This window comes from Lonchura striata, chromosome 11 (assembly GCF_046129695.1).
Source record: "Lonchura striata isolate bLonStr1 chromosome 11, bLonStr1.mat, whole genome shotgun sequence".
NCBI lineage: Eukaryota > Metazoa > Chordata > Aves > Passeriformes > Estrildidae > Lonchura > Lonchura striata.
The window spans coordinates 15304440-15317771 of record NC_134613.1 but is presented as its reverse complement, the minus strand read 5'-3'; the positions used below and the strand labels follow the sequence as shown (position 1 = coordinate 15317771).

Genomic DNA, 13332 nt, shown 5'->3' with positions numbered 1-13332 from the left:
ATTTTCTGGTAAAATGATTCTTGTTCGTTTCATTAGAATGACACACATATTAAGTTGTGCTTCATTTGTACTCCCCAGTATAGATGTTAGTGGTGTAATGTATCATGTAGCAAAATTACATTTGCAGACAGCTTTACACTGTGTATTTATACCAAATGTCTCATGTGGTTACCAGTAATACCTATTAATATGGAAAGAAGCTAGTATAAACTCTTAATTTTCAAACTACAATTTCATTCCTAAAGTGAGAAGCCTTGATTAGAAATAATGCTTTTGGGAAAATTATATTATTTGAAACTAAACTGGCCTAGTAGTCTCAGATTTACATTAGGTGTAAGGTCCTGTTTCAAGGTTAACTCAGATCTAACATGGGGTTTGAATTCAGGGATGCCAATTTCAGAGATCAACTGTATTAACAGTGGAAATCTCATTAAATATATTTTTCTCAGGAGTTCTTCATTATCTAACCCATAATCTAGGAAAAACCATTCCTGAGAAATTATGACTATATCTAAACTGAAATGGGAACCTGATCCCATTCAGACATGCCCCAAAAGCAGAACTGTAAAGGCAGTTTCCTGTCTGGAAATTAAAATTTTAATCATCATAAATTCAAACAGATTCACATACAAGGTGCCTGCCACTTATCACTTTAAAGTAAGTCCTAAAGTTAAAAAACAGGCTCCAGTGACTTCAGATAAATTCTCTGGGAGTTCAGAGAGGATATGAGAATCATCTTAATTTTCTCAGTGATGAAGCACAAAGTGCTATCATTTCCATTAGATTTCTACTCCATAAATATTAAAATGAACAGCATCCACAGCTATACTAAAATGAAATGCAATACATATCCTAACAGCATACAGAGCTGTGCATGCCAGCAGGAAACATGCCCACATGCACCTCAGCATCCTCCCTTCCCCAGGCCTGGTGCTGGAGGCACAAGGTGCACTGGGATGATCTTTCTGTACTCCTGCAGGAATTTGCAGTGCACAGATCCAGCACTCAGAGCAGTGTTGCTGTACACAGTGCATACAAACAGATATTTAGATAAGCAGTGGCTAAGTAGCTAAGTTTGGTCATTGCTTACATCCCGACTGGCCGCAAGTTAGCAAGTTATCACACAGCTTTTAAACACAGGGTATTTTTGCAGGTAGCATTTTTATTTATGAGCTCGTGCACCAAGCTGCTGGGCCTTTTCTTCTGAAAGGGTTTGTCTCCAGAAATCTGATTTCTGCATGCACTGGGGCTGATTAATTTATCACTTCCACTTGCTTCTGCCAGCAGGAACTTCGGCTGCGAGCTGCTCTGGTGGGAAATCCATCCAACACTGAGCAGTGGAGTGCAGAGCTACTCAAGGTGTGAGCAAGCCTTGCTCTCTAGGAGGGCAGGAGCCAACTGGCACAGCAGACACTGTAGGTGTGGCAAACTGAAAAGCAGGAATGGTCAGCTCTCCTAGGAGATGCACTGATTCAATATTTACTGGGCAACTTCCAGTGTCAGGCATCTTAAGGAGAACATGTCACAGTCCACAGCTGCCTGCTGCTGGGAAAAATCCTGGGATGGGTAATGACTGAGCATCACTTGAGCTTACAAACCTTTGGGCACAACTCAACCCAAAGGAAATTCAGGCCTCACCTTTTAGTATTATTAATTACTTATCTACCTGCTGTCTTTCCTTGAATAGGACATCTGACTGCCACAAGGTGAGCCAAGCAAGGGGTGAGTGCAGACCATAAATCACCCTGCATGACTCTGTTTGTGCACACACGTTACTGTGGTACCATAAAGTCCTGCTGAGCTGCTCACCTTGGGCAGCCTAGAGCCAGGCTGAAGGGCAGCAGTTGTTTAAACAGCACAAAGCACAACTACAAGTCAGTGGAACACGAGTCATGAGGTTTGCTGTCCGTGAATGGTTTCCATAAAACGTGGCTATAAAAACAAAATGTGATTGCATCACAGCCACAACAACTGCAGGGTCAAACCTCCAGCTTCACACTCATGGACATCATCTGTGCCAGTGCATCTAAATGTGCATGTTCTTGCATACAGACGTATAAAGATCTGGGTTTAGGCAAACAGGGAATATAAGGAGTAATTATTCTATTTAAGATCTGAAAGGGACCAGGCACTCTTTGCTCACATGAGGAGAGTCACTGTATCACTAATGATCACAAATGATCCTGAGCTCAGTTTAATGCTTCGTCCACAAGACAGCACCCCTAGGAAAAACACTTGCTAGTTTAAGATGAGAATTGATCTGTTAATCCTCCAAAATGTGTAACTCTCCTAATAAGTGATATAAAACATTCTGAATCACAATTGGCACTATAATTTCAAAAGAAAATGTCCATTTGGGAAGTCTAAATTTGAGACCTCATGGTGTCATGCAGACTGAACTGTTTAAAAATGGTAATAATGATGGAAAGAAAATTATGCACCATAAGGTTTTAAATAAGAAGCAGCATTTCTTAAACTTTAACACATTTTTTGAATGAGTAAAACAGGATTAAAGGCCAGACTCACATTACTACTGCAGGTTTTGTATCGAATATTCCGACCTTCACAGTTCCTAAAAAAAAAAGTAAAAATGGTTACAGTGTATAACAGCAAAACACAACCTTGCCTGTTATACAGCTAGTTATTCTTTCAAAAATTAGACTTTTATTGCTACTGCCCTACCATAATCTGGAGTCAAAATACAAGGTTTAAATACAAAGGGGATCTGGGTATTCAGCTTTACACTGCTGTCTCTCCTCAGCAAAGAATGTGTGACTTTCCCTGTAAGCCAAATTTACTGCAAACCTTATGAAAACCACATTTATTTTGTGAAAAAGACATCGCTAAGCCTGCTCTTTGCTGATTGCAAACAAGTTGTTTCTAAAAAATGTGATGTGACCTAGAGGAGAAGATCAGAATATCTGATTCATAATTTTAAATTAAACAGGATTCTCATGGACTGCATTCAAATGTGCCCAATGCATGTGAATCCTGACATCCAGGTAATTCAGATCCTCAGTCTGTTGTTAGTAGCTGAAGTAAATGGCATGTAATAGAGTCATGGTTATTTATTGTGGTCTCATAAATCTGGGGAGGTTGGGTTTCACACTTTTTTAAAAGATATACTCTGCCAAATCTCTCACTAACGAACCAGCACTTTTGCACAGTGTAAGATAGTCTTCTATGTTAAAAATGGCAATATCAAGACTTTGAAAAAAATTAAAACATATTTCAAATGACTGGACAAGAAATTATAATTATTGATTTCTCTAAAATCAGGAACAGTGTTTTGGAATAATTCCTTCAACCAAAAAGATGGGGCTTACATTAAAGAATGTTTCTTCTTCTTGCATGAAAATAACATTTTTTTTAATAATGTCTGAGAGGGACTGAAAAATAGCAGTTGAGAAGGAGAAAAAATGGATGCCTGAAGCAAGAGCTCAGCTCAGCTGAAGGTACAACTGTTAAAGCTCAAGGTATTTCAAGTCTCAGATTTCCAATCTTTTGCAAGACCCTACTGCATCACAACATGCAAATTAAAAATGTTTATGATTCACACAAATGTGAAAACTTTGTTTCACAATTGCACATTACCTAGACATTACTACAAAAATCAAACATAGCAAAAACCTTTTAAACTATGCATTTGTCAAGGTATGGAAAACACATGTTTTTCACAGGGGAACACATTAAAAATATTAATAAAACCACAGTGGAATTTATACTGCTACAATTTATTGAGCTTGTTTCACAGTCCCAAACACATTGGTAGAATATCAAGGCTTCTTGCTGGAACTATTACTTTTCTCTAAGATCTTTGTGCATTTTTCACTAAAAGAAATGGGAAGTGCTTTAATCAATCACCTTTAGCTCTGTATTTCATACAGTCTGCCCTTTAGTAGCACATCACACTTCAAGCCTTCTTTAAGAAAAAGTGACTTCCTGGCTGATACTGCATTCAACTAAATAAAAATATAAGTGCAATCATCAGTTTTTAAAATATTAAAGAATAATTCAAGTAAAATACGCAATTATGGATGCCAGCACAGATGCCTCAAAGCTGGCTGGGATCTTTTCTTGCCTGATTTCAGGCTTAGTGCATTACTCCTACTTTAAGGATTGTACCAACAAGTCCTACATTTTAAAATGCCAGTTTTACCACTGGGGTAAAAGGCTTTTACTGCATGTATTCTTCTCTTCAAGTCACACTAAGACTTATACATGAAAACATATGGCTAGCAGGACCACTGCATAGGAGGATCTGGCAGGGAAGAACCAGAGAATCAATTTGGTTGAAAAAGACCTCTGAGATCATCGAGTCCAACCTGTGACCCAGTGCCACCGTGTCACTTCAGACCCTGGCACTGAGTGCCAGGTTCAGTCCTTCCTTAAACAATTCCAGGGACAGTGACTGCACTGTCTACCTGGAGGGGCCATTCCAGTGTCTCATCACCTGTCTGAGAAGAAATTCCTCCTAATATCCAACCTGAATCTCCCTTGGGGCAATTTGAGACTAAGCCTCTTCCTTCCCTGACAGAAAGCGGCATTTGATACATCCCTAAGAGCAGCAGGCACTTGAACATTGTGCCAAGCCATGTCCAAGTGCAGGCTAATTTCTACACAGGTGACTGACCCTTTGATCTGTATTACAGTGAAAGGGGCTTCCCTCTCGATTTGACCATACCAAATAAATTCCTGCTATTCCACAATTATATTTCATAACACATTAATTTTAGAGTTAAAGTCTAAGTTATTTGTCTATTGCAAACATGTATTAAAAGCAGTATTTTATATCACTTGCTCTATCTTACACAGCACTTGGTCTCAGAAACAGAAGCAACCAGAGAGGATTGGAAATGTGCCAGGGCTGCAGAAGAACCCCCACATACACCAGCACATGGCTTACCTGCCATTTAAGCATCTCCTCAGAGAGTAGGAGGCTCCCCCTCCACAGGTCCGTGAGCAATCACTCCAGGCCCCCCAGGCATCCCAGGAATCATCCTTGTCTTCATCTGAGCGGGTTGTTCTGGAGTTCTAAAGGAAAAGAAAAGAAAAGAAGATGGAAACGGGGGAAAATTTGGAGTATGTTTTACTGCTTGGCATTACTAGTACCAATTATGTTACTTCGTTGCTTATTTATCATATTTCAAATCTACTATTTTAATACATAATAATTATATGGGGGAAAAGCAGAGCCTTTGAAGATCCAGTGTAGATGATGTGTTGCCTCCTGCCAAAGCAGAGCTGTGCCCAAACATGCTGCTGTTCCCAACTTCTGTATGCCAAACTTGCTGTGTAGGAACTAAAGTCTCAACAAGGCATCATCTTCAAACACCTGATGGGCCTCTTACAATGAAACTAAGATTTTTAGAATCCTGTATTACACCCATTTTAAGATTAAAACACCAATTTCTCAAACCACCATAGTGAGAGTTTGCAATAAAAATACCACTAACATAAAGTAATGGCTTTTGGAATCATTGTGAAAGTCAGATTGTGGATAAAAGTGAGGCAGTGAGTAATTTTTCTCAGGTGGCAGAGAATATTGACCAATATTTATTCTGCCCCAAAAGAATCACAACTGAGAGAACAGGAACATTTAACTCAAGCTTTAATAAAACAACTATATCCAGCCAATTTTTTTTATTCTCATTGACTTCAGTAGTCAACTTGTCAAAAAAAAAAAAAAAAAAAAAAAAAGGGACTTGCTTATTAGAGGTTAAGCATGGCTATTTGAGCACTGAATTGCTGAAGCTGGTCTAAAAACACCAGTGGCTACTTAACTTTCTTGCTCTTATAAATTTACAAATTTTACAATTGCTTACAGTAAAGCTTTAAAAGCACTCTTAGGCCAGCCTACCATTCCAAAAACTATAGATCCCAGCTCTGCCAAGATCCCTGAGGAATTTTCACACTGATGTTGAGTTTACTTTAAATCAGAAGCCAAGTCTGAAATGTCCAACACTGAAAATTGGACCAACTGCTTTCAGTCTTGACAAAAAAAAGCTCAGCACTTCCCAACAAGTCACTCAGCACACGAAAATAAATCAAGATGAACAAAAGAGTCACTTCTTTCAAATTTCTGGGTGCAAAATTAGTTTGTTCTCTGCAAGCCCAAAGCAAATGATTAGGTTTTAGCATGCTGAGAAATAACTAAACTTGTGATAGTAAAAAAACAACACATGCCACTCTTTTTTAGAATAGTTAGTTTCTTTTGATAAAGATCCTAACTTCATCACTATATTAATACCAACCACATGATATTAACAGGGTGTCATCTAAAGCTCTAAACAAAGTCCAGTTGCTCACTTCCCAAACTGCTTTGATAAAAGCCATTGTTCTGAACTGTATCTAATTAAAAAGCTGTAAATACTATGAAGATCAAAGCAGTACTTTATGCCAACAAAACCTTCTTTAGAATCATTGACTAATTCAGTGCCCACAGTGTTGATTTAAGCTCCAGCTAGTTCAAGCTATTTGTCCCATGGGAAAGAGTTAAAAGCAGTTCTCACTGACTTCATAATTTACTACCAAAATAATATTGATTTACTAGCTGTCTGATTTCATAAACTCTACACATTACATTTGTCTTCACCATAGTACTAAACTGAAGTAAAATAAAGAAAATATCACCAACATCATGATTTACACCAACAAAGCCTTGGAAACTCATTTAGGAATTAAATTGAGAGCTAATTGCAATTGGACACAGAAGGATATTATTGTACATCAGGACTGCATTCCCAGCTTGTTTGACTTCAGCTTTTCATGTCTTTATTGACTTCTGTCATAATTCTAACATGCATGGTTCAGCAGTGAAACACTGGACCATATTAGAATAGCTTTTCCTATAGTGCCTTAATTTTGCAACAGACAAAGTGCAACACATATCTTTTGCATATTCATTGTGGAAATATTTATGTACCAGCACAAACATCAATGTGTGCATGGACATGCACATGTGCACCCATGATGTTACATGGTGAAGCCACAAGTGCTGTAGAGAATCCAGATAAAATAACTTAAACCAGCTATAAACTCAACCTAGATTGTTTGCTGCTCTTTACGTAGAGCTGGATAGGAAAACATATCACTGGAAGAGCTGTACCACATGTGAACACATAGTTAGATGCAAACATTGCAGTCAGAGCAATAACTAACAACCTATACAAAATTTCTGCAGAAATCCAGTGTATGTGATAAAGGTAAACTCAAAATATTTAATCCCAATCTAATTTATTTTGAAAGCAAAAAGGTCACAGCACTAAACATGGACCTGGACAATGACTATTTTAATCAGGGGGTAAAGGAAAACAAACTCTTGAGTTTTGAAGCACTTGATGATGTAGACAGAGGTTCAAAGACTGAGATGTCAGTTTGCCAAGGCTTCCTCGAGGTCTGAGGCCCAGTGATGTGCAATCTGAGCTCTGTGCTGACAACCCTTAAGTGACAGACACAGTGCAGTCCACAGAGGATTTTACTGGAGTGTGGCACTGGTAGATTTGGACAGAGAGAAAAGTGTTAGTACCAATTTCCCTTCTTCTGTCCAGGGCTCTGTTTTTGCTTCTGTCACATATGGGCACATACTGCACATATTCTGCAAATTATTGGTGTACATGAGTTCTCAGGCCATATTCCCCTTGCAACCTACTGCCCAAAGTAACCCAGTATAGCAGAAGTAGGCACTGAGGTAAAATAAATGAAATCCAGATGTTAACAGGGCTGATCATTGCTCCAAAACAAGGGGATTTTTACTGTCACTTGTAGCACCCGGTAAATAACAACAGCTACATTGATACACATTACAAAAATCAAACACAGTGCTGTCAGATGGAGAAAAAGAGATTGTTTGGCCAAACTTTTGTTTGGCTGTTATGAAGGATGACATAATTGTCTTGAATTTGGTCATGCAGACTTCAAAGGAGAAGTGGTGCCAGAGAACGAAGGTCAGTTTATGCAGTTTTATTATTATTCAGACAACTATTACATAAGGTTTGGATATGCAAATGTTTAGCATTCAGTGTAACAAAGATTCGGCTTCTCAACAGAAATGCCCTGATACTGTAAATGTTTGTTTTTACAGAATTTTTAGCATACAATTTTTCTTTAAACACAAATACAAGGCAAGCCCATGGTATTTGACATGAAAGTTACAGCAGCAGTGTGTGCAGTGAAAGACCCGGCACACAGATTCTTCTGCCAGAGCCCCCAGGTGACAGTCCCTCTGCCATGCACACATCAACACAGATCCTGCCCTGTGACAGCCCTAACACCTCCCAGGGCAAGTGCCCAGCTCTGTCAGGTCCTGGGAGAGATGCAGTGCAACCTGCAGCAGATGCAGCAATGGTACACAGATCACCCCTGGGGCTGGATGGATACCCAGAAATGCTCTATTCACACAGGTTAAAGTGATGTGGCTCAGAAAATAACTATTTGTCATTTCAAGTAAGGACCTGGATATGGAGGAATACACCTGTTATGCCAATGTCATTGCAGCTCTCTGGGTGGTTTTGTTTTTGTCACAGCTGCTTACTAAATTGATTTGTATTAATTCACTAAGACTTGCCAAATTCTTAAAGAAAATCACCAAAAAGAGTTATACGGGCACAGTTATAGCATATTGCTATTTAAGAATGTATTTCTTATAATTAAATAGAAAATTTAGGTTCTTCAGATTAAACTCATCCAAGGGAAGGAACCTGTTGAAGAGTATAAACACCATTTCTGTATCACTGAAGGCCTAAATTAAGCAATACCCAAAGCTCAGTGCTGGCCCTTCTCCCAGGAGTGAATTTCATCCTTGATGGTGTTTTGAAAAGAGATGAAGCATTTCCTTTTTCTTTGCTTCTTCCCACTCTCACAACTCATAAATACTATTAACACTGTCCTGGCTTTCAGTCTTCTAAAGCACAAGGTTATTTTGCTCTTCACTAATGTTGATGCACAGCACTGCTCCGTGCCATTTGCTTCTCCTCATACCTACAACAGCTCCAAAGAGAGGTACCACGAGGAATTATGGCACTGAAGGGAACACATCCTGCTGAGTAGCTCTGATGCATTTCCCAGATTCTTGTTTGCAGACACTACACTTGCTGGAAGAGGTATCAAATTGCACTGGACTGTGTCTGTGAGCAGGAAAGAACAAGTATCTACCTGCAGATAATCACTGATGTGCTGTTCAGCCTCAGCACTGTATCCTTCACTTTTAACTCTGGCTGTTATGTCTAGAGCTTTCAAACAAGCTACACTAGAAATCTCTCTGCTAAGGTCACATACAAAAATGATTTACACCTCTATTTTGTATTCTAAGTGAGGTGGAGAATACAGATTAGAGATCTAGGAAAAACTATTTTACTTGTGGCAGCGACTAAATAGAACAGTCAAGACATATTTCCAGACAAATAAGAATTATTAATAAAGGATCCTGCATTACCTAGTTTTAGCTTAAATAGTCCTCTTGTTTCCTTAAAACAGATTTCAAGACATTTCCTGGTATAGTTCTACTATTGCTGAGTGCATTATATATTACCTAATTGTGTACTGTATATGTCATTGTGTTTAATAAATCTATTACTACTATGTACCAAAGTAAATTATGTTTTACTCTGTATGTTAAAAAGAACCTATCTAGAATTTTAAAATCCTGGAGAAAAAACAATGCATCATTATTTTAGATTGATAAAAAACACCTGTGAGTAAATGCAGCTATTTTAAGCAGATGTTTAGAATTATTTTGTTTTTAAATTGTTAACAATGTTAACATTTAAATTGTTACATTACCTATTCCTTGCACTTGGCCCCAGCACTGCAAGCTCACTGCAAAATGGAACCTGTGCCCCATAATAACATTTCAGAAACACAAGCTGGTAAAGCTCAGTACAAGGTGAATCACCAGCAAGGAATTGGCCAAAAGGCAAATGATAGACTTAGTGAGCTACATGAAAAAATACATCTGGGGGCTTAGACCTTGCAGTGTTGAATTCTGCAACATATTTTAATTCTACAGAAGTTTTGAACAAATTCAAATTTTGGAGAATAAAGCATGCACAAGTGTCACACACAGGAAATATTTACAGCGTAATTCATTCTCATACTAAACTGAAGGCAAATCTCAGCGTGTTTTTCAGTGTTATACTGCATCCAGATTTTTTCCGTTGTCAGAGTGTTGCAAAATTTCATATTGACAGCACAGGCCTGCTCTGCAGGAGTTGTCAGGACAGAGTTGGAGGTTTTGGCAGGTGGAGCAGGGATACTTGAGGCTTTTGGCATCCAGGAAGGGATGAAATGTTGCTTGGCTGTTTGGCACCTATGAGCTAGTTGAGGCTTTTGGCACTGAAAAGAGTCTGTATCCCCTCCTTCCTTCTTTGTGAGCAGTAACAGAGGGAACATGGAATTTGTGGGCATGGAGAAGAAATCGTGGATCCCTCCCTAACTAGGCCAAGCAGAAAGCAACTGCACTACAATACCTGACACCTACAGCTCCTTCTGCATCCAACTGCTGAGGACAGCACCTACATGTTCCTGCTAAAAGGAATCAGTATCGAAGCTCTTAAAGCACAATGAAGCTGTTATTTTTCAATTTCTGAGTAATTACCTTGTTCAGGTGGGTTTACAAAAACTCCACACAAATTCTATTGCACTTGTTGTTGACAGATGTGATGACCTACACCAGAGTCCCAGGGCACCTTTTCATTCCATTGCTGACTTTGAGAAGAAAAGCACTTGCTTCTGGCCTCTCTGAACAACAGCAAACTAATTTATTTTCTTGGGTGATATTCCATAAATTACTATTTTGTCAAAAAAAAAAAAAACCTCTAGGAAAGAGACAAACCCTTTTAAAAGAAACCCTGATAAGCACATCCTGCAAATACTGGTGCATTACATCACTGGCAATGCACCTGAAAATCTAGACTTAGTTGCCCAGGTTTACATTCCTGCTTGCCCAGTCAGAGCCATATAAGCCTTGTATCTGCTCATCTGCACTGGTAAATATTGTCCACATCCACCAGCATTAGAGCATAGAGAAGACACTCTCCTGAAACAGGGAGGAAGACTATTCATTACCCCCGGTGACCAAGTTTCTAATCAACTTTTAGGCCCAACCATCGAGGACAGCTGTCCAGGATGAACAGTAGTAATAACTTGCCCCTGGGTTTCCAATATTTAATTGCTTTCCAAGATTAAAAGGTGTATGTGACTACATAGATGGAAATATATAAATCTGAACTCTCAATAGATATCCATGCCTCTGAATCTGCCCCATCTGAAATGGAAACTACACTGAGAAATGCTCAGCATCACTCCAATCCCCTCCTTTTCCAAGTGGTCTGGAGAATTAGAACTTGAAAATTTGCACATGTAGCTGGCAAATAGCTCAGAAGTCCCAGACCCTGGAGAACACAGAGAGGTTCTGAAAGGAAACATAACCAATAAACCAATATAAATTGTAGCACACTCTGCCCACTTTCTCAGTAGCCAGCCTGAGGCAAACACTTGCCAGAGCTTGGGAGAGAGATAAAGGCAGAATTTTAAAATGGGCAAAAAAGACAGAATGGAATGTTTTATAATGTGTGGTAGAAGTATGATTTTCTTTTTTAAAAAAATCACTGATTATATTAACATTCCCAATGAAGAACTTAAAATTATATCCTAGAATGTAAAAAAAAAAAAAATAATTATACATTATCACTAATTACAAAACATTCTCCACAATATGGTATTTAAATACTCAGCCCTTGCTGTTGTGCAAAGAAAACTTGGCACAGACATAACAAGAGCTTTTTAAAGTTATGCATTATGTCCATTTTAGGAGTGAAAATCTGACCTCAGGAAGAAGGATTAAGTGCTTTGTGAGAGTAGCACAGCTGAGAATTTTACCTCAGTGCCCAAAAGCAGATTTGCATGCACCTTGTAGAGCTCTTCCACCTCCTGTTTTGCAACTCTAAACATTGCCCTTTCAGATATGGCTATGTACAGTAGGTACAAAGTGTGAAGGGGAAGACAATCTTCAAGACATCTGGATATGTTAATTATCTCTGGGCCTACTTAAAAATTTGCATTAATGCCAGTTCATATATTTCCTGGAGTTCATAAAACAATAATAATGCATGAAAGTTTTACTGAATGCATATTCAAAATTTGCACCTGGATACAGTGGGTTTTTCCACCTCCACACAGCACTCCACATGTTCCCCATCCAGCACAAACAGTGTGACAGGTCAGCCAGAGTCCAACATGCAGAATGCCTCAGGTGCACAATAGAGAGTCCAATTTCTGGGAAGTGTATCTGGCATTATTTTTTTTGAATTAACTTATTAAACGTATTTGCAAACATCCAAATGAAGGTTCTTTTAAATGCTTTACCATGCAGTTTTTAAAACTGGTCTCACTTCAGGACATGCAGTGGAAAATCAAGAGTAACACAGATGAAAGTGTGGACATTATGTCTGTGAAAGGAGAGGACCATCAGCTTTCAAAAATCACACCAGAGCACATTGGTGCCACTGTCGAATACAAAAAATCTTTCCTGTTAAGGCTTATTTTTCAGGGTTTTTTTTTCTATATTCTGATGTCATGAAATTGCAATCCTACTTCTGTGATTACATATTTTTCAATGCTTTTAAATAACACTTTCCATGTAAAAAAAACAGTACAAATAAAAATAAATCCTATGCATTTCTCCTGAGGGTCTGGCAGCTACCACAGACCCGTCTCCTTTTGATAAAATTCCTGTGCTGGTTTAGGACTCCTCACGTCCTTCTTGATGTGTTCATTTGATGGAGACCCACTTGGCAGTATTTGAGGAAATCATTCCAGGCTAAGGAGAGCTATGGCAGGAATGCTGTCACCCACTGAACCTCTAGATTAAAATCAATAAAGCAGCAAACTTCCAGTTTACTGTAGGAGAAAAATGACCGGGGAGAGAAGGAGGGGGACTTGTTTCTGAGCCTACAGGTGAGCTGTAAGAACCGCAATCACCATCAAAACCTCTCCTGCTGATTTGTGGTGGGCCAGTGCTGGTCATTGCCCAAATTACCACTGCAAACTGAGGTTTGGGAAAGGCTGTCCTGCCCCCATGAATGCTCACACAACCCGAGTGTACAGCCTGACATAATGGCACCACTTGCTCACACAACTTTGTTAATTATTGTATCATGCTGAACTTGTTGAAGGGCTGCTTTTCCAAGACTCTTGTGTACAAAACTTACAGGCAGGTTATGGAAAAGTAAATCAAGAGGGAGTGTGGGCATTTAAAATTACATATTGTGCATGCTATTTCCCTAACAGTTTATAACATCATAAACAAGCTTTATTCCATCACAGTGACACATG

General features: G+C 38.8%; 1 protein-coding gene across 1 annotated transcript in view; it reads right to left on the bottom strand.

The window, feature by feature from the left end:
• The window catches only part of LOC110474276 (ADAMTS-like protein 3), a 130371-nt gene that overhangs the window by 43709 nt on the left and 73330 nt on the right, over nt 1–13332 (bottom strand). Inside the window, exons 4-5 of the mRNA XM_021537576.3 lie at nt 4907–5034; nt 2527–2572 (exon numbers count right to left, since the gene is read on the bottom strand). Of these exons, the coding sequence (XP_021393251.3) occupies nt 2527–2572; nt 4907–5034 (174 nt within the window). The remainder of the gene's footprint in view (nt 1–2526; nt 2573–4906; nt 5035–13332) is intronic.